Source organism: Drosophila mojavensis, unplaced genomic scaffold, assembly GCF_018153725.1.
Source record: "Drosophila mojavensis isolate 15081-1352.22 unplaced genomic scaffold, ASM1815372v1 contig_36, whole genome shotgun sequence".
NCBI classification, from domain to species: Eukaryota; Metazoa; Arthropoda; class Insecta; order Diptera; family Drosophilidae; genus Drosophila; species Drosophila mojavensis.
The window spans coordinates 12,750,849-12,773,771 of NW_025318858.1; the positions used below are offsets into that span (position 1 = coordinate 12,750,849).

The 22,923-nt window shown below is 40.0% G+C and overlaps 4 protein-coding genes across 7 annotated transcripts; all 4 read left to right on the plus strand.

Moving 5' to 3' along the window:
- The first annotated feature begins 78 nt into the window (after positions 1-78).
- Positions 79-771, plus strand: LOC6576650. Its single transcript, XM_002002602.4, has 3 exons — positions 79-183; positions 251-627; positions 687-771. Exons 1-3 carry the CDS (start codon positions 132-134, stop codon positions 750-752), a joined length of 495 nt encoding a protein of 164 aa, XP_002002638.2. The 5' UTR covers positions 79-131; the 3' UTR covers positions 753-771.
- A 285-nt stretch (positions 772-1,056) lies between these two features.
- LOC26527178 lies at positions 1,057-3,083 on the plus strand. 3 transcript variants are annotated; one of them, XM_015165298.3, is made up of 4 exons: positions 1,057-1,155; positions 1,219-1,562; positions 1,623-1,790; positions 1,852-3,083. In XM_015165298.3, the coding sequence occupies exon 4, from the start codon at positions 2,419-2,421 to the stop codon at positions 3,001-3,003; it is 585 nt and encodes a 194-aa protein (XP_015020784.2). In that variant the 5' UTR covers positions 1,057-1,155; positions 1,219-1,562; positions 1,623-1,790; positions 1,852-2,418; the 3' UTR covers positions 3,004-3,083. The 3 variants fall into 3 exon arrangements, with proteins under 3 accessions (XP_015020784.2, XP_043864429.1, XP_015020783.1); XM_044008494.1 differs by having other exon boundaries at positions 1,859-3,083; XM_015165297.3 differs by having other exon boundaries at positions 1,058-1,155; positions 1,859-1,967.
- Positions 3,084-6,581: 3,498 nt separating this feature from the next.
- Positions 6,582-11,225, plus strand: LOC6576652 (ionotropic receptor 40a). Its single transcript, XM_044008491.1, has 6 exons — positions 6,582-7,647; positions 8,882-9,181; positions 9,258-9,690; positions 9,780-10,284; positions 10,351-10,622; positions 10,695-11,225. The coding sequence occupies exons 1-6, from the start codon at positions 7,132-7,134 to the stop codon at positions 10,844-10,846; spliced, it is 2,178 nt and encodes a 725-aa protein (XP_043864426.1). The 5' UTR covers positions 6,582-7,131; the 3' UTR covers positions 10,847-11,225.
- Positions 11,226-17,788: 6,563 nt separating this feature from the next.
- On the plus strand, positions 17,789-21,927 carry LOC6576653 (zinc finger protein 431). Of its 2 annotated transcripts, none has more exons than XM_002002605.4 (7): positions 17,789-18,065; positions 18,446-18,616; positions 18,700-18,900; positions 19,568-20,042; positions 20,105-20,378; positions 20,442-20,630; positions 20,694-21,927. In XM_002002605.4, exons 2-7 carry the CDS (start codon positions 18,461-18,463, stop codon positions 21,127-21,129), a joined length of 1,731 nt encoding a protein of 576 aa, XP_002002641.1. In that variant the 5' UTR covers positions 17,789-18,065; positions 18,446-18,460; the 3' UTR covers positions 21,130-21,927. The 2 variants fall into 2 exon arrangements, with proteins under 2 accessions (XP_002002641.1, XP_015020785.1); XM_015165299.3 differs by having other exon boundaries at positions 18,700-18,858.
- The last annotated feature ends 996 nt before the right edge of the window (positions 21,928-22,923 follow it).

A 22,923-nucleotide genomic window follows, 5' to 3' on the forward strand; every position in this document is an offset into this window, starting at 1 on the left:
TTTAAAGTAATCTACGTCACAAATGCAGTAAATCAATGTTGCTATGGTTCATTAGATATAATGAGACTTTAGTAATGTATAGATGGCACATTTTAAGATATGAAGCAGTTGCATTTAGTCATTTGTCAAGAATGAATCTTAAAAGTCTTTCAATATGTGTACTAATCGTTCTTATTGGATATGGTACGTTCTGGATATAATCAGTGTATATTTAATGAAATCTTGCCATTATGTTCGCATATATATATAGCCAAGTCCGATGGCACTGAATCTTATATAATATATAATACAACGGCATCGAAAGCCGATCATGTGCTGGTCCATCAGTTTAAGCAGCGCATTTACAAGATGGTCGATTCTGTGCCCTGGCATGCGCACGTTAAGGCCTGGGTTGATGTGGGACTCGTTGTTGCGGACAAGCCATTGACAAAGCTGATGAATGTGGCCAACGAGCTGGGCGAATATACTGATTATGATGAATGGAGGCGCGCTCTGTGGCAGAAGATCGGCGACAAATTTAAGTTATATACAACAGGCGAACTGAGGAAATTTGTTATCCTTGTGAATACCCATGTTATGGGCCTCTATCGCGAAATGCTGAGGAGACAGCAAAAGTCTAGGAAGGCCGTAAGAAAAAACCAAATTAAGTTAATAAACATTTTTCAATATCTATTTCTCACACATAGACTTTGGGCCTGGACTATGCAGAAAGGGAAGGAGACTACTCGTATGCAGGCGAAAGATCTGCCTAATTTTGAAGCCAGGAAAATTTAAAAAAAAACATATACATTTTTTCTGCATAAAGAATTTCTATGATTAAGAAACTACATAAATAAATGTGGTAATTAATATTTATGTAACTATTATAACATTTTTGTGTATAAATACTATTAGTTTATTTAAGTATTTCATTTCAATATATTCTTTAGTCAAGGCTTTCTTAAATAAATATATTTGCTATACAATCCAAACAGACCAAAGTAGAGCCAATGGAAAATAGTCAAGTCTCACAGCACGGTTCATTAAAAAATAAAAACATTTTGCTATGGTTATTTGTAATACGTAAAAACACTTCGTTTTTCAAATTAGTTGCATTTTGTCTTAGCTCGTGAATAATGAGAGTGCTTACAAGTCTCTTAATTATATGTGGCCTGGGTTAGTTTTATACGTAAACTCTGTATGGCTAATCGAAATTCCACAATTTCTTTTTTTTTTCAGCTCCTACTTTGATGGTCCAGGCTAAAATTGAAAAGATACCCGTGTTTGAAAAGTTACGGGAACATTTCTACTCCCAAGTTGATTCAGTTGACTGGAGCCCGTTAATTAAAGAATACGTTGTTGACGGCTATCTACGTGTACCGAAAACAATATTACGAATGAATCATGTTATCAATTATCTAGCCGAAGCTGCGAAAAAAACCGCCGCCCTACAAGCGGCCAAGAAGAGAGCTTTAAACTTTATTGAGATAATCATAAAGTTATCTATGAAAAAAATGGGATCAGCGATCAATAGAATGAGATACAAATTAATTGTACACTTCCAGGACAAGTACAGTCCGATCGTAAGTAAATTAATTGAGTTTATTATTGACAATATTAATTGAATTTGAAATTTCCTATAGACAACGCCAGCGAGCCTGGGCTATTTGGAAGCCACTCAAAGCACTGATGACTACACGACACCGTCCTATGATAATTATACAATATATGAAGTGGATAGAGAGAATATCGAGAAGGGATATTCAAAATTATTCAATGATTACAGTATCGACTGGCCGTAGGAATAATAGGTAGGTATATACAAAATATTATTTTCTATAATTACTTTTATTTTAACAACAATTGTCTAAGTTTATAGACATGTCCAGAATTCACTATCGATGCCCGTTGATGCAAATTATACAAATATTTTGTTATTATTAAACCAAAAATCATTAAATATATTTCATAATGTGCATTTAACTAAATACTATCTAAAAATCATCGTGGGAATGAATTCCTTTTTAGCCAGGAACATCGCATAGAAGGGTGATTCTGAAATGAGTTGGTTATTTAATATTACAAAATTTATTTTATATTATTTTTTCCTAGTTACTACATCCTTTTGTGAGAATCACATAGAAGAGCAAGGGTACAAGACTATTGTAGACAATAGAAGTCATTTTACATTCGTTAAACATTTCTTTGAAGCAAATAAGTAGAACAAAAAAAAACTAAACTAAGCAATAAAAAATTGCGATCAACAATAACAACAACCCAGTGCGAACCTTCACCTATTGCATGATGCCTTGAAAAGTCAATAAATGTCGGCTCATAACTTAGGCTTAGCAGGGACAGCTTATCAGAGAACTGTGAGCGCTTTATAAGGCAGCTGTGGCTCATCGTCTGCCAACAGTTGGAAGCTAGAAGTTCGCCGTCATGTCAAGAATGATCAAAGCAGTGGAGCTATCGCTGGTGTTGTTGCTGATGCCAATGCTGATGCAGTGCATCCCAGAAGTGGCAATCAGTCATATGCAGCAGCTGCTGCAGCTGGACAGCATAATTACGAACAGGATCAGCATCGCGTTGCAGCAGTTGAGAAATCAAACTGAAAGTAAGGAGCAGCAATATGAACGCCTGGAAATCGCATTGGCGTTGCCCATTTCTCAGCTAGACGAAAAGATTAGGATTTACAACGAGTATCTCGCCTACGATGCGATTCGTGAAAAGCAACAGCAACAGCAGCCAGACAACTTGGAGGCATCCGGCTACGATCGGGCAGATGTCTTAGTCGATATCAGCGATAAGGATAAACAACGTACCGCAGCGTATAGCGCCTTTGAGAAACGGGTGCTCAAACTACTGAAGAGACTGGACGTCTCCGATGCATTCACGAAGCGCGTCTTCAAAGCCATTTTTAGCGATGAGGAGCAACTGAAGAAGTTAAAGAAGAAACTCGACAGCCTGGGCGATGACGCCGACTCGAACTGCTGTCTGTGGGACTTCATATTTGGTTTATACTGAAACAAAAACGAAAAAAAGAATTTTTTACTCGATGTATTTCGACTGAGCTCCAGTTTATATATTTCAATATTGAATTATTTGTTTGGTATTAAATGTTTTTTAAAGTGCAGTGCAAATGCAATTTATTAGCCTAAAGCCCAATTGGCTAATAGATACTATTATGTTTATGAAAATAGTAGGAACAGAGCACTACATTTTTATGCGAGTCTATACTAAAATATACCTATATGGTATATAAACCCATTGAAAGTGGAAAGTCGTCGTTTTCTAAAAACGTATGCAACGGACAGAAGAAAGCGTAAAAGATCCCATAAAGTATATATTCTTCAGGATGATGAGCTGTAGCTATCCAGACATTTCCATATTTACATCCGTTCGTCTGTGCGCCGATACGAACCCTACAATCTCGTACGCCACAGAATTTATTTGCCAAATCCGATTTGGAATTTTGTATACCATACACATTGAGAATTTTTCTTTTTTTCGATATCTCATACACTTTTCCTAATATCGATAAAAATCGATAGTTTAATTTTTATAAGCGTAGGTTGAATGTAAAAAAGCTACACTAGAAAAAAAATTATAAATTTCTGCAATTAACATACTGATTTTATCCAAAACAAATATCGGATGCCATGCATCATTACCACAAAATTGGCAAAAAGAGTTTTTTTAAATATTTAAGACTTCTGCTGTGACTAATACAATCATTTACATATAAAAATAATAATATAAGCAATAATAATAACTGGAAACTTGTGCTTTGGCAAATACACACATCTGCATGTCATTATCATGCTCTGAAAATTCATTCGCTCAAGACAATTTATTCAACAATTAAGTTCTCATAGTAAAGCCCCTAATGTAGGCCAAGCGCAGTCGCTGCTGCGTTAATTCAGTGCTTTAAGTCATGTGTGTGTGTGTGTGTATATATATACTAGTGCCTGTGTAAGTGTATGTATGTTATTTGAAGTGTAAGAGATATGTATGTAAATATAAAAAATATTAATTTTAGGCTCTATCCTAGTCGGACACTCTCAGCATGACAGAATAGTATAACAAATATAGTAATATAATTTAAATAGAGCTAAATTATAATTATGCAGAAAAGTGAAAATGTATTTCCTTCTTTCTCTATATTCTAGTCTGAAGAATAATTCTAGTAATTTCTGTGAAAGTAATAATTATCGAAGGATTTTTTTTGTTAACCTTTAGCTTTTCCTACGCTAACGGTTTTCAGTGCTTTCCCATTAAAATGAGTTTTAGTATTTTTCTTGTTCGGTCCTGACTCGCCCTGGCGGCTTTAGTAAGTGATTTACATACGAGCTGCGCCAATTGACAGCTCGTTATGGTGATGAGAGGGCGGCTGACGGCTCACGGCTCAGGGATCGAGGATCAAGGATCGGGGATCGGGTTTGGGGATGGGGGATAAGGGCTTTGGGCTCATGGCTCAGCGCGCACGTAGCTGCTGCTCGCTGGCAAAACAAATAAAGTGCATTTAAACGTGCCGGCCCCCATCTGCCATGGCAGCCTCTACCAATCCACTTAGCCTGTCGCCTGTTGCAGCGGGCCATGGGCAGCAGGCAGCAGGCAGCGGGCAGCGGGCAGCGGACAGCATCAACATCGATCGTAGGGCCAGTCCATCGACCGAACCGGGCCACATTTCACTATCGTGCGCGTTGAAACAAAAAGTGTTGGCGTGCGGCTGCATCCTGGCTCAGCTCTTGCCCAGAGTCCAGCTCAGACTTGGACTGCGACTGAGACGGAGACTCAGACTGCAACTGAGAGTCACAGTCACAGAGACCGCGTCGAGCAGATGCAATCGCCCAGACAGTTGCCCACTCAGCATGGACGTTGCTCTTCTTCTTTCTCTGCTCCTTGTTGTTGTTGTTGCTGTTGTTGCAGTGGCTGTTGCTGTTGCTGTTGTCGTTTATCAGACAATGTCGCGTTTGCAGACAGTTTGAAGTTTAACAAGTTGTCGAACGCAGAGCGCGGGGTTTATTTGTTTTACGTCCTTTTTTCGCTCCGTATTTTTTTTTTTTTTTTTTTTTTTTGTATTTAGTTTTTCGTTTTTGTTAGCCGGCTTTATAAATAGCCACAGACGTGAACATTGCAGATTTCTATAATACCTATATCTGTCTAGCTCTCGGTGTGCTTGTATGTATGTGTGTGTGTGTGTGTTAGCTCTGATCAAAGGTCAGACAAGGCCTTAGTTTCCGTTTCAGTCCATTTCTTTACGCCGCCCTCTCCACATTCTATTCGCTCTGCCCTCAGGGCATAAATAACGAATATATATTGTATACATAGACATACATATATATATTTGTATATTCATGGCAATTATAGACGGTCTCATATCATAATCGGGTCATCATATTTTTTAGGTTTTCTTCTTCTTCTTTTTTGGCTTTTCTCTTTCGCTGAGTTGTCGCTGTGGGAGCCTATCGCCAAAACTGGCGTCAGCAACCAATTTGGCCAAGCAAAACGGCTTAAAGCGACTTTCATTGATTGCCATTCGGGTGAGATATGAAATATATATATATATATATATATATATATATATATATATATATACATGATTTGGCTGTATTTGCAAAACGAGTCCGGGTATTGGCGTGAGCGACAGCCGCAGGCTTAATTAATCTATTATAATAACTTCAGATTGAAATTAATATTTTATATCTAATGAGTAAGAGTGTTTGGGAGGATTTTATAGAATTTGTCACATTTGAGATCATCCGCCATAAGTCAAGCTAACTATGCTAAATATTGTTTCTTTAATGTAGGCATCAAGGGATTTGCCTTATATGTATGCAGTGGCGTAGCGATGGGATTGTGACACTCACTTATGTTTTTAGGGTCGACAATCAATTAAAAACGACACTTGTTTTTATTTTTTAATCTATTTTTAAAATTCTTTATTTATTTTAATTTTTTTCTTAATTTATGTATTTCTTTTTAATTTTTTTACTAATTCTAAAAAAGTTTTCCTTAGGTAGACAAAATATGAAGTGCCATCAGTGCAATCATAATTTTATTAATTTATTATAATATTAAATTATTTTTATCAGGTCTACCTGCTGTCACCAAATACACAGGTTAAGTGGGAAATTCAATAAGAATCATTCCCCTTAGTATCGACAATCTCCCTACGCCTCTGAGTATATGTATACATATTGAGCGTCTGTGTCCTTAGTTTATTAGAGAATCATGCTGCAGTCTGTGGCAGCCCACAAACTAGTTAAGTAAACAACCACATTTGTAATCTCTGCTGCTGCTGCTGCCGCAGCTACTGTTGATTGCGATAAATCATTGACTGGCGCATTAAAGTGGAGCGTTGACATGTGAGCTGAAAGCGGGAGCAGCAGCAGCAGCAGCAACAGCAGCAGCAGCAGCGGCAGCAATAGCAAATGGGTAAAAAGAAAAATGCGCACAACACGGAATTAATGTCAATAGCATTAGAAGATTGACGACAACAACAACAACGGCAACTGGCAACGATCATGGTTCGATTGACAGATCTATCGTTACACAGAGAGAGACGGTGATAGTGAAAGAGAGAGACAGAGAGAGAGTGAGAGAGTCAACAGCAGAGTGAAAACTTCTGACAATTAAAAAATGGTAAAGATAAAAAAAACGAGAACTGGCCAACTCAACGCTGTGGGCCACTGGGCGAATGATGTTCAGCTGAAGGCAGCAATGCCTTCTTGATTATGAAAATCGATAGTCAGCTCTTTTCAACTGTTTGTCTGTCTGTCTGCCTGTCTGCATGTCTGGGTTTTGACATGTGATATTTAAGCATTGATGCTATAATTGCGCATCAAAAATCAAAGGCTATCATAACTTGCACTATATAAGGGCGTGGCGCAGGACTTTGGGCCAATTGTGTAGTCTCGTCATGCAGTTGAGTCTGTTGTTTGGCTTGTGCCTAATCCACTGGCCGCTGGCCCAGCCCCTGCTCAGCTACAGGCCGTGCAACGAGTCCGTTGTGGCAATAGGTGGGATGGCAATGAGATGCGGCCAATTAATTGATCAAGGCAATTCAATGCAATTCAATTGAATGGAATTTTTGCAGCACTCTCGCAGATCATCCACGGCCTGCAGCCGCGACAGCTGGCCATACTGGCCATGCCCAGCTCCCGTTGGCTGAGCGTGGACTGTGCGAACAACGACACCATCCAAGTGGATGACTTCATACAGCGATTGCATAAGCTCTACTACAAGTCCGTCATCTTCTATGACACCGAGCTGTTCTTCGACTACATCGAGGCGAATCTGCTGGGCGCCATCGAGTGCGTCAATTTGATATTCCACGAACCGGATGAGCTATCGGCACGCATACAGGAACGTCGACTGGCCCACCGCCTCAGTCTGTACATGTTCTACTGGGGCGCCAGCAAGCCGCCGAATGCGACGCGCGTCAACTTTGAGCAGCCGATGCGAGCTGTGGTCATCACTCGGCCGCGTCCCAATGCATTTCGCATCTATTACAATCAGGCCATGCCCACGGCCAAGAGTCAGCTGCGCCTGGTCAACTGGTATGATGGCGAGAATCTCGGCCTTCAGAAGACCCCACTACTGCCCAGCGCCGCCACAGTCTATGCCAATTTTCAAGGTCGCCTCTTCCATGTGCCCGTCTTTCATGTGAGTAATTATACCAGATTTTCTAATCTCAGCTAATATAAGCTGATAAATATAAAGTAAACACTAACTTAAGAATTAAGTATTAAGGTACTGGCTTGTGAATAAGTTTACAACGACTTCATTATAAGTTTTATGAGAAAACTTTAAATATTTGGGGATAAAAAAATCATACTTTGTGTTTAGAAAATGCAAAATTTTTCGACAATTTAAAGCAAATTTGTTTATGCTTTTTATGTCTTTTTATTAATTTCATACATAGACTGTTTTGTTGTGTATGTTCGTTCTGAAAGCTGTCTTCTTGCCTGCCTGGCTATTAGAAATATTTACTCCTATTATGGAAAATTTTGTTTAGATTGCTAAGCTACCGTTGACATTCGTCATTAAGCATTTCTGCATTGTGGGGGACTGACAATTAAAAAATTAACGAGCCCGTTTACAGCTTTCGTACCGGATTCTACTATAAATATATATATAATATAAAATTTGGTGGCTAGAGCTGAATTGAATAAAAAAAAAACCATTGAATATAAATACAAGTTTTCAAAAATAGTTTCTCTTTTTCACTATTATTATTATTATTATTATTATTATTAATATATATATATATATATACATTTTTTTATTTTTTTTTTTTAATGTTATTATTATTATTTTTTTTTTATATAATTTTAATGTCTTTCATCAATTTAAAATTTATATTTTCCACATGCGTCCAAAATCGATTGAAATTCCTGCGTTTAAAAATTTATTCCAATTTTATGTGACGTCAATTTTATCTACTAACGAATACTTTTTAAGGAACAGAAACTAAAACCCCAATACACTTATTTCACTTTGTAAATGAGTGGCATTATTAGCATATTGTTTTTTGGTCAAAAATTTGATGCAGATTCGTTGCTCCAGTTTCCTCAAATATGCAAAAAGCGAAAACGTGCCGACAGATATTATTGATCTACGCCATAAATTCTAGACAGTTTAAAATAGAAATACTTTCTATTTCCTTTTAAGTATATCGATTAAATATACAATTACCAGACATTTAGTTCCATGCAATTGGAAAATACGCAAAGAAATTTAAATATTTTGTCTAGACTTTTGATGTCTTCTAGTAGAAACGATTTACTCTTTCTCACACTAAAGGCGTTTCACTTTGTTTATGTTTGAAGAAACTGCCGCGATGATAGATATAATATTTAAAGCACATCTTGCTCAAGTAGAAACTTGACTCTTGCAGTCGCCGCCATGGTTTTGGGTGAGCTACAACAACGACAGCAACAACATTGGAAACAACATTGGCAACAGCAACGGCAATGGTAACGGCATCGAGGAGGAGTACGAGAATGGGGGCTATAAGAAGGCGAATGTGACGGGAGGTCGAGATCATCAATTGCTGGTGCTATTGCGCCAGCATATGAACTTTACGTTCGAGTACATTGAGGCGCCAGGCAGGACGCAGGGCGCGCTGCGTGGCACGGACGACAATGGCGAGGCCAATGACAGCTTCACCGGCGGCATCGGCATGCTTCAGAGTGGAGTACGAATTGAATATATTAGTGACTGCAGAGTCCTCTGTGGTCGCTGACAAATTGACATGGGATCTCTCGTTGCAGCTGGCGGACTTCTTTCTGGGTGACGTGGGCCTCAGCTGGGAGCGTCGCAAGGCGATTGAGTTCTCATTCTTTACGCTCGCCGATTCGGGCGCCTTTGCCACGCACGCGCCGCGTCGCCTCAACGAGGCCCTGGCCATAATGCGCCCCTTCAAGCTCGACATATGGCCATATCTCATTCTGACCATTGTGTTCTCGGGCCCGATATTCTATGGCATCATCATCATGCCCTACAAGTGGCGCAGGCACCGCATTGCCATGGACGTGGAACGCCTGGGCGAACTGTGCATCCACATGGCCTACATCAATGAGATAACGCCCTGTGTGCTGAAGGTCAGGCATATGCGACCCGTCCGGCCGCCAACGTCGGCAGAGATGCCGGCGCAGCTATTTCAGCGCTGCATTTGGTTTACGCTGCGTCTGTTCCTGAAGCAATGTGAGCGAACAGCTGTGATTTATACTCCAATAGAGTAGTCTAAGCTGTCCTGGGTTAACCACTTGACCTTCCTTTCGTTTGTCACTCAGCTTGCAACGAGCTCTGCCACGACTACCGCACCAAGTTCCTGACCATCGTCTACTGGGTGGCGGCCACCTATGTGCTGGCTGATGTCTACTCGGCCCAGCTGACCTCGCAGTTTGCTCGCCCGGCTCACGAGGCGCCCATCAACACTCTGCAGCGTCTGCAGGCAGCCATGCTGCGGGATGGCTATCGCTTGTACGTGGAGAAGGAGAGCAGTTCGCTAGAGATGCTGGAGAACGGCACTGAGCTCTTTCGGCAACTGTATGCCCAGATGCGTCAACAGCAGCCGTACGATCCGCAGGGCTTCCTCATCGACTCCGTGGAGGCGGGCATCAAGCTGATTGCCGATGGCAGGGAGAACAAGGCGGTGCTCGGTGGCCGTGAGACGCTCTACTTTAACATACAGCAATACGGAGCCAAGAAGTTTCAGCTCAGCCAGAAGCTATACACACGCTACTCCGCGGTGGCTGTGCAGATTGGCTGTCCCTTCTTGGACAGCCTGAATGATGTGTGGGTGGCAATTGGAATATATAAAAGATTCACTAACTATCTCAACACCCTTAACCCTTATTTTAGTCTCATGCATCTCTTTGAGGGCGGCATATTGGAAAAGATGACAATGGGCGAGTACGAGGCGCAGGCTCGCCAAATGACCAAGGATCAGGCACAGCAGTCGAAGGAGCTGGCTGCCGTGGAGAACGCCAATGCCAATGCGAATGCCAATGTCATGAGCAATGAGGTCAAGGACCAGCCACAGCACAACCAGGACAACGAGATGATTAGCGCCCTGAATCTACGCATGCTCCAAGGCGCATTCATTGCCCTCGCCGTGGGCTTTGTCACTGCAGGTCAGTGGGTCAAAATTTAGTGTGTTTAATATGAATAATATGAGTGGCTCATGATTATGCAATTCCGTTCAGCTCTGATGCTCTTGCTGGAGCTCTTCTGGCGCCGCTTGAATCTGGCGCTGTCGCTGCGACGCTGGCGTCTGCGCTGGCGGCGTCGCTGGCGTCGCGTCAAGCGGACGCTGCGACAGCTAACCGTGCGAATCTTTGCGCCGAATTTGGGTTGATTACTTTATCGCATCGCCATTTTATGCAAATCATTAAGAATGTGGTTTCGGCTGCCACTGTGGCACTAAATTATTGCCAGCCCAAACAGTGGTGCGAGGAGCGCAGAAATCGTATATAGTGTGGGAAATGCAATATGGATATTCATATATATTGAATGTATCATTCATATGTAATAGACTTTATGCAGGATATATCTATAATTGCTTACATTTTCTATTCATATTGATATTTCTAATTTGAATCATATTTGATTTCTATTAGTATTGATTTCTCTATTTCAATAATAATTAATCATTTCTGACAAATATTCATTTAATTGCAATATTTCAATAGCAAAAATATATATAATATACAATATAATACTTTACGCTTCATCAAGATAACTCAATTCGCACTTTTTTCAAGTTTTGTATTTTGTGGGACTTTCATAGTCTTCAAAACAAACTTCATTAAAAAATATTGAAAAAATATGCAAATTTATATACCTAAGTATACCTTGGGAATAAAATATTATTTTATATAACTTATCTTAAAATAAAATAAAATTGTCTAAAAAATTTTTTTTCATTTCTATATTTTGCAAAAATAAAGTTTTAACAAACTTGAAAAAATAAAAAACATATTTATTAAAATTAAATTGAGAGCATGGCTCAAGTATAAATACAAACTCTTTTTGTTTTTTTTTTTTGTTTTTTTGGTTTAACGAAATATAGAAATTATTGGCCATTCAAAAAATTAGTCCAAATCCAAATTTTTACTTAGAATAGCAAACAAGCAAGAGAAGCGGATACATTAAAAATCGATCCTCCATAGAAGTACATATTAACAGTGCAAATAAATAATGTTATATATATATAATTAACCTTACATCCATCAAAAGAGTTTAATGGGGAATCGAATCTAAATTTTGCCATGCTGTACACATAAAAACGTAGACGTGGAACTGCTCCATCACATACATATCTCTACCTAAATCTTTAACACCATACATAGAATCATACCTTATACTACATTCCTTCATATTAAATATATTATTGAGTTTTATGGGGCAGCCTTAATTCTTGCTCGACTTTCGCAGCAACAGCTGGAGATGGAGTTCGAGATGGCAATGATGATGGCAATGGCGATGGCTTCGTGTGTAACCTAGTTCCACTGTGCTTGGCTCTCAGACTCCCGCGCCGACAGTTTTGTTTGTCTTTGGCATAATTAATGCGCTTGGCCCGAAGAAGACGAGCGGGGCAGCTGCTGCCGCTGCCGCTGCCGCTGCCACTACGGCTGCATGTTATAATTAATTTGTTGCTTGAATGGGATGCGGGCGCAGCTGACGTCGCCTTCGAGTTTGTGTCTTAAGTCTTTTGTTTATGTTTTTTGTTTACTTCTCGCTTAGTATGGCCCAATTTCCCAGGCAGCGCAATATAATTTTCGTAATAATTTCCCATTTCCTTTTCATCAGACCCAAGCAAAACAAACCAACATACAAACAAACAAAGAAATGAACACAGAAACGACAGAAACAAATTTGCCCAACGGCTGCCAAAAGCGCACAAACATTTTTTTCTTGTTCCGCTGCCCTTAAAAAAACATAAAACGGTTTACGATTTTCAGGCCGTAATTAAGCAAAAAAGAAGAAAAAAATTAAAAGACCAAACCAAAAACCAAATTAAAACGTCGTCGTCTCGGCCCCCAAAAAAAAAAGTTTATTTATATATAATGCGACAGCCGGTGAAGAAATTGACTTTTACTTTGCCCCAAACGAAAGACGAATTGCTGCGTTCATGGTAGAAAGTGGTTCTAGCCAGTTTATGTTCCAGCGCGCCTTTGCTTCCCGGTTCCTTGGGCCTGTTGTTCCATCATCGCTACCAGCGCTCTTCAAGTGTCATACGACGCGAAAGTCAATTGCAGTTGTTTTCTTAACGGCGACCATCAGCCATCAGCCATCAGCCAAGAGCCAAGAGCCATGAGCCATGAGCCAGCTGAGATGGCTCCTCTCCTCATCGCATCGTACTCAACGTTTGCATACGCTGTACAAACCAATCAAACATATTGGTTTCAACTTCTCAACTCGGTTTCAATTTCAAGAATCCCATATATCATTGTCATCTGTCATCTTCAGGCCGCGTTCGGCGTGTGAGAGTTTTCAGTTTCATTTGCGCTGACTTTGCTTTTTGGGATGAATACATTGAAGCTTTTATTTCTCTCTTCTTCTACATCTGTTGCTGTCATGTACTACGACTGTGGCCTTAGAAAATGGTACGCCTCCGGGCGTACCTAGAGCCATTACTAATTATATAGTTTCTATTTTGCTGCTTTCCAACGGAAATTTATAGAGCTGGCCCCAAATATGTGCTATAATAATATGCCCGATGATCCGCATCGGTGAAGAGAAGAAAAGGGTCCGATTTGTGCTGCGAAGGTTACCGGATCATGTTGGTTTGGTTATGTGAACTGGGCACAGAGCATGGCTAAATAGTCAAAAGCTTGCGATAGGGTCAAATCGTGAATAGATATTAGAATCGGTCGAGGCTTGGAGCCGTGTAAATTAGAGCGGATTTATGCTTCAGCTTGCCGTGTGTGAACTGTATTAAAAGCATGGTAATTGAGGAAGCTTTCAATGTTATTCAAATTAAAGCGAATATTTCTTAGAAAATCCTCAACTGTAATTCATAAGCCAAGGTCTTAAGCAGCTGGGTAGTAAGTGCTGCTTTACAAATTTTGCCTTTAAAAGTCTGTTTATTACAAAGGCCGAAACGATTTAGAAGAACGATTTACCAAGAATTAGAACATAATAATTCAAGGTTATGGGATAATGCGTATATGAGATTAAAAGTCGTGGGATAGGGATTTTGAAAGTACCTAACTGTAGATCTGCCTTTAAATTTATTATCATTTATTTATCTCAATGATTTTATTTGTTGAATTTACTCCACAACTACCATAAATATCTGTCATTTCACTCGGGAAGTCTCTATAAACAAACAAAAAATAAAATCTTGTGAGCAAAGAATTTTTAATAATTAAAAATAATAAAAAATAAACAAAAAATCAACAAACATATTATACATATACAAAATTAAAATTGAAATAATAAATAAATAAAATATTCTGATAAGAACTATACATAAATTCGGTATCAGCTCGTCAAATACATTTTTTTTGTTTGTCAACTTTTATAAAATATTGTTGGCTGTTGATAAATAGAGCTGACTCAACTATTAATTTAATTTCGAAACTATCTGCAATAAATATATCCTTTATATGTTCTAGCTCATGTTAAATTACCAGGTTAATAAAATTTTATCTATGGTAATTAGCATTAATGTAGAACGCAATCTAGAAAACTCTACTTCATATAACTAGGTGTGAGCTCTCTGCTGCTACATAGTTCGCAACATGTTAATGTGAAGTTAACAGCGTGACACTAACAGTGGACTAAGCTTGTGGAACAGACTACTGTTATTCGCTAATTAGTATTCACAACATTTAGTCGAACTTCACTCCAGCAGTTTTCTAGTAAAATACACAGTTTTAACATATCTCTCACTGCGCTGACACCCACGCGTTTATGGTTTGGCTTTGGATTCTTATCGGGCAATTTGCTTGCCTCAGTGCACAATTGGGCCACATAATCAGCTAACCTTAAGCCCAGATATGCGTAGACAAATTTGCCATGCATAACTCGAACGCTTCAGTAAGCTGGCACTCAAAGCTTACCCTAGAACAACTTGGCTGAATGCCCACAAAGCCAAGGAGCAATAAGCGAAAAGCGAAAAGCTAAAATAAACACATGCGCATTCCAAAGTTATTGGCGGCTGAGCGACGTCTGCTGACATTGAGGCGAGCCAGGTCAAGCCAGGTGGCCAAGAGCAGTTGCTTCCTGAATGGAAGCTCTCTGGGCGGACCGTCGATGTGCAATATGATAAATAGGTTTCAACGTCTGTTGCAAAAAGCCTGGCCAAAAATGTAATGTGCCGTGAAATATTACCTAGACATTTCCATTTCCACATAGAGAGAAAGAGAACAACAGTGGGAAAGAGAGAGTGAGAGAGAGAAAGAGAGGGATAGAGAGACATATGTTAAGTAATACACGCATGGGAGTCCAAGTTGGGGGCTGGGCCAATGCTGCGTATGCTTAATGTGCAGTCCAGGCAGCTGCAATCCAACCATGGCTAATGGACCCACGGCCTGCGGCGTCGGCGTCGGCATTCAAGCGTCAAATTAAATGAAACAAAGCAAGAGATAACAAACAAAGAAAACAAAAACACTTGCAAGTGCAATTTGACTGATGCTAACGCTGATGCTGTTGCTGGCTCTGCCGATGGTGCTGCTGCTGCTGCTGCTGCTGATGGTGATGGTGATGGTGATGCTGATGGTGCTGCACAATCCAGATCTCTTCGGCGAACGAAATGAAAAGTCATCATAATCAACAATTTTAAAATATTAGTTTGCACAAAAAGTGCTGCGACGCCGTCGGCCAATGATAGTGAACTTGATTTGGGGCCAATTTTCTCTTTCATTGGTGGCCAGCGCAGAGCAGCCATAGCTAGTACCTGCAGCCGGTTCCAGCTGGCTACCGACGCATGCAAAAATGCCAATTAATGTGTGTGTGTGTGTGTGTGTGTGTGTGTGTGTGTGTGTGTGTGTGTGTGTGTGTGTGTGTGTGTGTGTGTGTGTGTGTGTGTGTGTGTATTGCACTACTCGCCGGCATAGCATTAGTTTTTTTTTTTTTTTCAAAAGAATCTGCAGCCATCGATGTAGCAATGGAGCATTGGCAATGAAGCGATGCCAACCACTTTCTAATCTAACCCACAAGCTGCAATCGCCATCGCCATTGCCGTCACCGTCACCGTCGCGAGTCGCGACTGACGAGGTCCGCAATTTTTGGGCTCAGACTCTGGGAAGACTCTTGACTGGCTTTAGCTATTTTTAAAAGCGCAGTTTTCATTTCTGTGTCGTTTCTTATTTCTTCTCTTTATTTTTTATTTTTGGCGGATGCGCCATCGTTGTGCCTGCCCACTTTCCCAGACAGAGTCTAAAATGCGGAAAAATAGCGAGAGTGAAAATTCGTTGCCGGCATAAATTAACTGTAAAACTGTAAAAGAAGAAGAAAAATAGTTATATATATATGTATGAAAAGCGATAGCGAATAGGTCTCTTTTGCATGAACAAAAGTGAAAACTCGTCTGGCGATTGCCGCTGCCGCTGCCTCTGCTGCTGCGGCTGCTGCGGCTGCTGCGGCGGCTGCGGCTGCTGCTTACCGGGCTTTACAATTCTAAAATTTGCTCATTTGAATGCGTTTGACACAGGCGCGAAGCCGTCAATGTTTGAGATTATGTTGATTTTACTTTTGGTTTGTGTTTTTGTTTTTATTTTTTTCTTTCCTGCTTCGTTTGGCTCTATTACAACAGCCGGAGCTAATGTGAAGTGAAAATTTCTCCACGCACTTGCGCTGATTTAGTTTGTCAGACAATTGCGTTGCTATTTTTATGGGCTTTTTGAAAGTGCTTACAGCAATGCGTACATAAAACGGCATAAGGCATAAGGCAGTAGCACGCCATGAACTTAATTATAATAACAACAAAGGCGGCAATTCGTGTTTTGCAGTCAGACATACACACATGCATACATACATACATACATACTAGCACACACATGAAAATACATTAACAAATGCCACAAATGTACACATGTTGAAATATTTCTTTCTTCAAATTTTAACTTTTAACGTACAAATTAATGCAATGATGTGCAACGAAGCGTGCAGCATGAAAATTGTTTGGGCCAAGCAGAACGTTGAACCAAAAAATGAATTTGCAATCTAAGTACATGGCTGTAATTGTTGTTGTTGTTGCTGTTGCTGTATACTTAATTATCTTATTTGTTGTTGTTGTTGCTGCTGCTGTTGCGGCTGTTCGCATCCGTCTTCATCTTTTATTTTAACGTTTTGCAAGATGCAACAACGCTGCTGTCTGCTGCTTTGCGCTCCAAAAAGCTGCAACGTCCATTGTACAAAGCAATTAATTTGAGGCAAATGAATAAAATATAATGGAAATGAGCATTAGTTTGAAGGCTGCTGTGGTTGCTGCCAACGCTACCGCCACCACTGACACTGCCGCCACCGCCGCGGCCGCCGACGTCGCCAATAAAATATCTGCAACAGCAACAACGGCAACGGTTGCTGCTGACCCAAATTCACCGTCAGCTTTTCCAAAATGCAATGTTGCAAATAATTTGAAAGTGTAATTTATGACGGCGACACGACGCTGGACTTGGACCTGGACCAGCGTAGACAACAGCAGCCAGTTTACAACTTTCAATACATGGCTGAGCGTGGGCGGTTTAGGCATAGGTACTAACATAAAGCCGGCAGTCTTTTGTTTAAATACCCGGTTGATGCAAATACACTTTAATTCATTCATTCAATTGAGATTAGTATTTAAGTGCAGCATTGTAATGTAAAATTAATTTCAAAATTTTTGAATTGGCGCCAAAAATTCCTATACATTTTGCCATTCACCCTCTATGTTGATACATTTTCAGCAAACTCTTTTGTTACAACACAAACCAAGCAATAACGTGTACAGTTCATCCCCAACGCGTAAACTTAGATTTTAAGCTGAATGGGATATGGTCACACTTGAACAGCATTTTGCGACATATTTTCTGCAATATATCATATTTTCAATCAGATATGCCCATTTATATATTTATTGTATACTTTGTATATATATATATTTTTTTTTTAATTGTAAGCATCTATACAATATCTTATATTTAATCAAATTTAATTTTTATATTATTGCTGTAATATATATATATTTTGATATTTTTTAGTATTTTATCCCTTACAAAACTGGCCATCCATTTTGATGGTGTGCACAGTCTGGCAACTCTGTAGTGCGGTTAATGCGCTACTGCTCTCTCCCTGGCTTTCTTCACTCTCCGTCTCTCTTCAGCAGTCCACATTCGAACGTACGAAAGAACAAACGAGCAGAAGGTTTTTGTGCTGGAATTTAATTTGTTAGAGAAAGAAAAAACAATAATAGAGTTTTGCTTTCATTCCAAACAAAATAAAGTGGATAAAAACTAGATAACCGGTCGAACGCATGGTGTTTAAAATAACTGCGCCAACCTAAATAAAACGCATAAAGATATTGTGTGTGCTGCGCTGGGCGTGCGAGGCGCAGCAGAAACAGTTTTTTGTGGTTGGTTGCGTAAAAGGTAAATTGTCAAATCAAGCGTAAAAGTGTAGATATATGAAATTGCGATTAATTTACAATGTGTGAATATGGATAAACGCGCTAAAAACTTGGTACGATTGCCTGTCAGACAGCGGCACATTTCAATTGAAGTTATAATTTTGTATTCGTTTGTGATGTGTGTGCAGCGCATACATATTTTTTGTCTCATCGTCGCCATTTTTAATCAGTCGTTTTTCGCTGACGTGTGTGCTCTAGAGCCGTCTCGCTCGCACACGCGCATTATTGGCGTCGACAGTGTTGTAAAACAGAACCCATTGTGCATTTTATTTAAACAAATTTCGCAGCATTTTTTTCTGTGAGTAAAATATAATAAATATTTGATTTATTCTGTGTTAATAGTGACTTGCGCACATAATGGAAGACCTCACAAAAAACATAATATTCACAAACGCCATCAACGGCCAACCGGCGACCATACAATACCAAACAGCAGACGGCACCATCCTCAAGCAACCCAAAATCGAGGGCCAAAAGGCCGACCAACAGCCCACCTTCTACTACACAACAAACGTGAGTGAGCAAAATCGTTGCGCGCGTGCATTGATAAATAAATCTCCAAATAAAACCAATTTTCAATTTTATTGCGTTCACAGGGCAATGGCGGCACTGTAAATTTAGCACAGTTGGCAACCACGGACGACAATAAGACGTGCTACATTGCACAGCCAGTGGGCGGCTACAATTACGCATTGGTCAACGGGATGCCTTTGAATCAGGGAACAGCTCTGGGAATAGCCACTGTGGATGCACAGGGACGCATACAGATTGTCAATCAAAATAAGCCCATTGCGGCGGTAAGCTCTCTCGCTGAAAGCGGTTTTTAGGGCAACCAAATTATGAAAGAAATTGATAGCCAAGGCATAAGTCTATAAATGTTTGCTTAGATAAATATGTTTCAGCTTGCATCAACAAGCTCAATCATTTCAATTATTCCTAGCATATGTCCAAGGTATGCATAATTCGAAGCACATTATAAAACAGACACTAATTAAAGCAGCAGCATTTCAACTATAATTTATTCGAACGATTCTAGATTTTAGAAAGTAGAACAAATTTGATGGAACTTTCATTTAAAAAATTACGAAAAGTATCGAATTAAAAATTTTTTCTTTTCTGCATATTTCCCAAGTGAATACGTGTCTCAGCTTCCAACTACTTAAATATTGAAATACGATTTGAAAATATTCATTATATTCATTACTTTAAAAATAAGCAAATATATTATTATTGTAAAGACGCCGCCTACTTTAAGCGATTCATTCAACTATGTAGTTAAATCCTAAAACGCTTACGCTTGATTGCACATTCAAAAACCATTTAGGCAGCTAATTTTGTAAATTTAAAAAAGCCGCAAAGACAGGGAATATTTTGAATGACCATAAGATTTAGCAATCCTCTAGCACAACATCTCTATGTTATACGTTGGCCCAACTTTTAATATGCTCTCATTTCGCCCTACAGACGATTTCACCGCTCCAAAACACAATATCGAACATCAGCTTCAAGTGTGATGTTTGCTCGGAAATGTTTCAACATTTGGCGTTGCTCAATGCGCACAAGCGAATGCACACTGACGGATCAGATCCGCAACAGCATAACAACCAGCAGTCTTCGGATGCCATAACGGTAGTTAATGCCCAGGGTCTGGTGCAGACGCAGAATATTCTCACCGGCAATGGACAAATGGGTCAGATACAAATCGTAGCTTCCGATACCCTAGAACCCGTGCAGCAATCTGTTATGCAGCAGCAGCAACAACAACAATCGTCGCAGCAGCAACAGCAGCAGCACGATAACTCCAAGTCGAGTAAGTGCATCAATTGCGGCAATCCCATACTGCATCAGTCAAAGCGTAAAGGACCCAAACAGGTGCGCTGCGAATCCTGCATGCAGGCGGAGCAAGCTGCGCAACAACAAATATTTGTAGCTCCTGATGGTTAGTACATTGCTAACTCGCTTTCGATGCACTATTATTAACCTTATCTATTATATCAATAGGACAAATGACGCATCCTGTGCAAATCATATCAACCACACCACAGGCTCAGGCTCAGCTTCAGCAGATTGTTGCCCAACAAACAGGGGGCACAACGCCCAAACGTGAACCCAGCTCTTCGGGTCATCACCCAGTAAAGAAACGCAACAGCCAACAAATGACTAAGTGTCAAAAGTGCAATGGATCCGGCGTAGTCCTAATGGGCCAACAGCACACACATCACCACACCGGCGCCGGTGGTTCTGTTAAGCAAAATACAGTCACCGTAAAGACCGAGTCAGTATTTCTAGAAAATGCTAAAAAGATGTTCTTGTTAAGCTAATATTTACGCATTTTCAGAAATCCCAGTAAACCGTTCAGCTGCAACATTTGCGGCGGCCTGTTTTCACGCTATTCCAGCCTGTGGTCACACAAGAAACTCCACAGTGGAGAAAAGAACTACAAGTGCACCATCTGCGGGCTGGCTTTTGCCAAGGCTGTCTACCTGAAGAACCATGCGCGCATACATACGGGCGAAAAGCCGTACAAGTAGGTGGCTAGTGTATTTCGAGGTTTCAGCTTTCCTAACAATATATTTTATTGATTTTACAGATGTCAGACGTGTGGCATGCAATTCTCGCAGTCGCCGCATCTCAAGAATCACGAGCGTACGCACAGCGGCGAGCGCCCGTATGTTTGTGGAGTGTGCGATAAGGGCTTTGCGCGCCATGCCACGCTGTGGAACCATCGCCGCATTCACACAGGTGAAAAGCCATACAAGTGTGAGATATGCGGTTCGGCTTTCTCACAGGCGGCACATCTGAAGAATCACGCCAAGGTGCACTCTGGCGAAAAACCGTATAAATGTGAAATATGCTCAGCAGCGTTTGCTGACCGCTTTGCTTTGAAACGTCATCGTGGCATACATCAGAAGTATGGGCAAACGGCGCCCAGACAACCGGCTGGTGATGGCATGGTTGTGCACAAGCAAGAACTGCCCGACATGGATGACGATGCACAACAGGAGGTTATAATCGGTGGCTTATAGATAAGAGCAACCAGTGCCAATGCCAAGAAGAGCAGTACAGCAACAACTGCGGCAACGGCGGCAGCTTATTCATCATCGGGCTCGGGCTCGGGATCCGGATCGGGAGCATTTCCAACGCAGCCTTATCCGGGTTATTACTATCAGATGGCTGCGACACAGGAACAACAACAACAACGGCGCGCAAATCAGTCGCCACAGCACAGCGCCGCATTCAGTGCTGCATCAAACTACTGAACTGGCGCCTGTACATAAACGAGGCGGAGGAGCATCGTCATCATCACCATTACCAGCTAGGCACCATTAATGTTATACATATTATTATTTTTTTATACCGTAGTTTTTTCACGTAGGGCTCTACGAAATTGGGCTTGGAGGCACTAGAAAATGCGCCGCCAAGAACGCTTTTTTACGTTAAACAAACGAAATCAATCGAACCTAATTTATTCATAGAATGTAACATAGATACGGCGCAATGTGTGGTACATTTAAGTGTTATAGTCTATTTCCGTATACAAATTGTAGTTGTAATTTACACGGATTTACATAAGCGAGGGGGCACGATAGCCACATCAAAAGCAAATACGTAAGAATCTACGCAGGCATGTACCATATACATAATATACACACCCGAACAATCGGTAAATGTATAGAGATATGGATAGTACATTAATTCGTTTAAAAACAATACTAGCTGATAAGAACATAAAACATACATTTTAAATACAATTTATGTAAATCTAAATAAGTATTACACAAGAAAACAATTATAACTTTAATAAATAAATCATATTTGAATAATTGGACGCGTTTTTCCTTATGCACATTTTTGACTGCGGTTGAAAGGCAATTCAAACAATTATTCCATATATGAGGCATACTTTTGCTAGAAAAAATAGGGAAAAACAAGAATCCTCCATAATTCCGAAAGTTGTAGGACGAGATGGATGTCCTTTGGCCTAGTGGTAGTCCTGGATGTAAGCTGTCGTTTGGTATCATCATTATGTACATCCTTCAAAGGACTTTCAAGTTATTACACATTTTTCTAATAGGAAAATCCTTAAAACTTCTTTATTTGAAGGATTTCTCACAAAAAGATTGCACAATGTTAGTCCGGGAGGCAAGCCAGATAGTATTACAAAAGTACATCTCGATCGTCCTTCAAATGGCTGAGATAGAGTTGATCTTAGGATTCAGACTTATTTTTCTGACCTACAGCCTGCAAAATTTTTATTTGCAATTATGAGGTTTGATAACATGATCAGAAGCTGATTCGAAACTGAGTGGCCGTGGTGATGATCAAGGAACATATTGTTAAAAGAAGCTTGAAATATAACTACAACAACAAACAATAATAAATTAATGTCATATTGAAAAAATTGATTTATATTATTATTATTAATGTTATTATTACTCGAAAGCATTTTTATTACTTTAATTGTTATTAAAGTAAGCTCCTAATTTATAACTATTCATTAATTATTATTATTGTTAATATTATATAGTCAATTAGTTATATTTTAATAGTTTAATTTTCAGTTAATAATTTTACTTACATTGTGTGGTGGTAGACCAACCTAGCTGGGATTTGATCCGAGAACTCCTCCTCCTGTGAAAACAATTGATTGATGTAATATGCGCAGGCTACATTATCCACTAGACCATCAACGATGCATTGCATACATGTTATTAATTTCTAATATGAGTTATTAGAGCTTTATTTTATAAAATCAAATAACCGCGCCGTGGGGGGGTTCGAACCTGGGATGTAGGATGTAAATCACAACTCCACTGCCA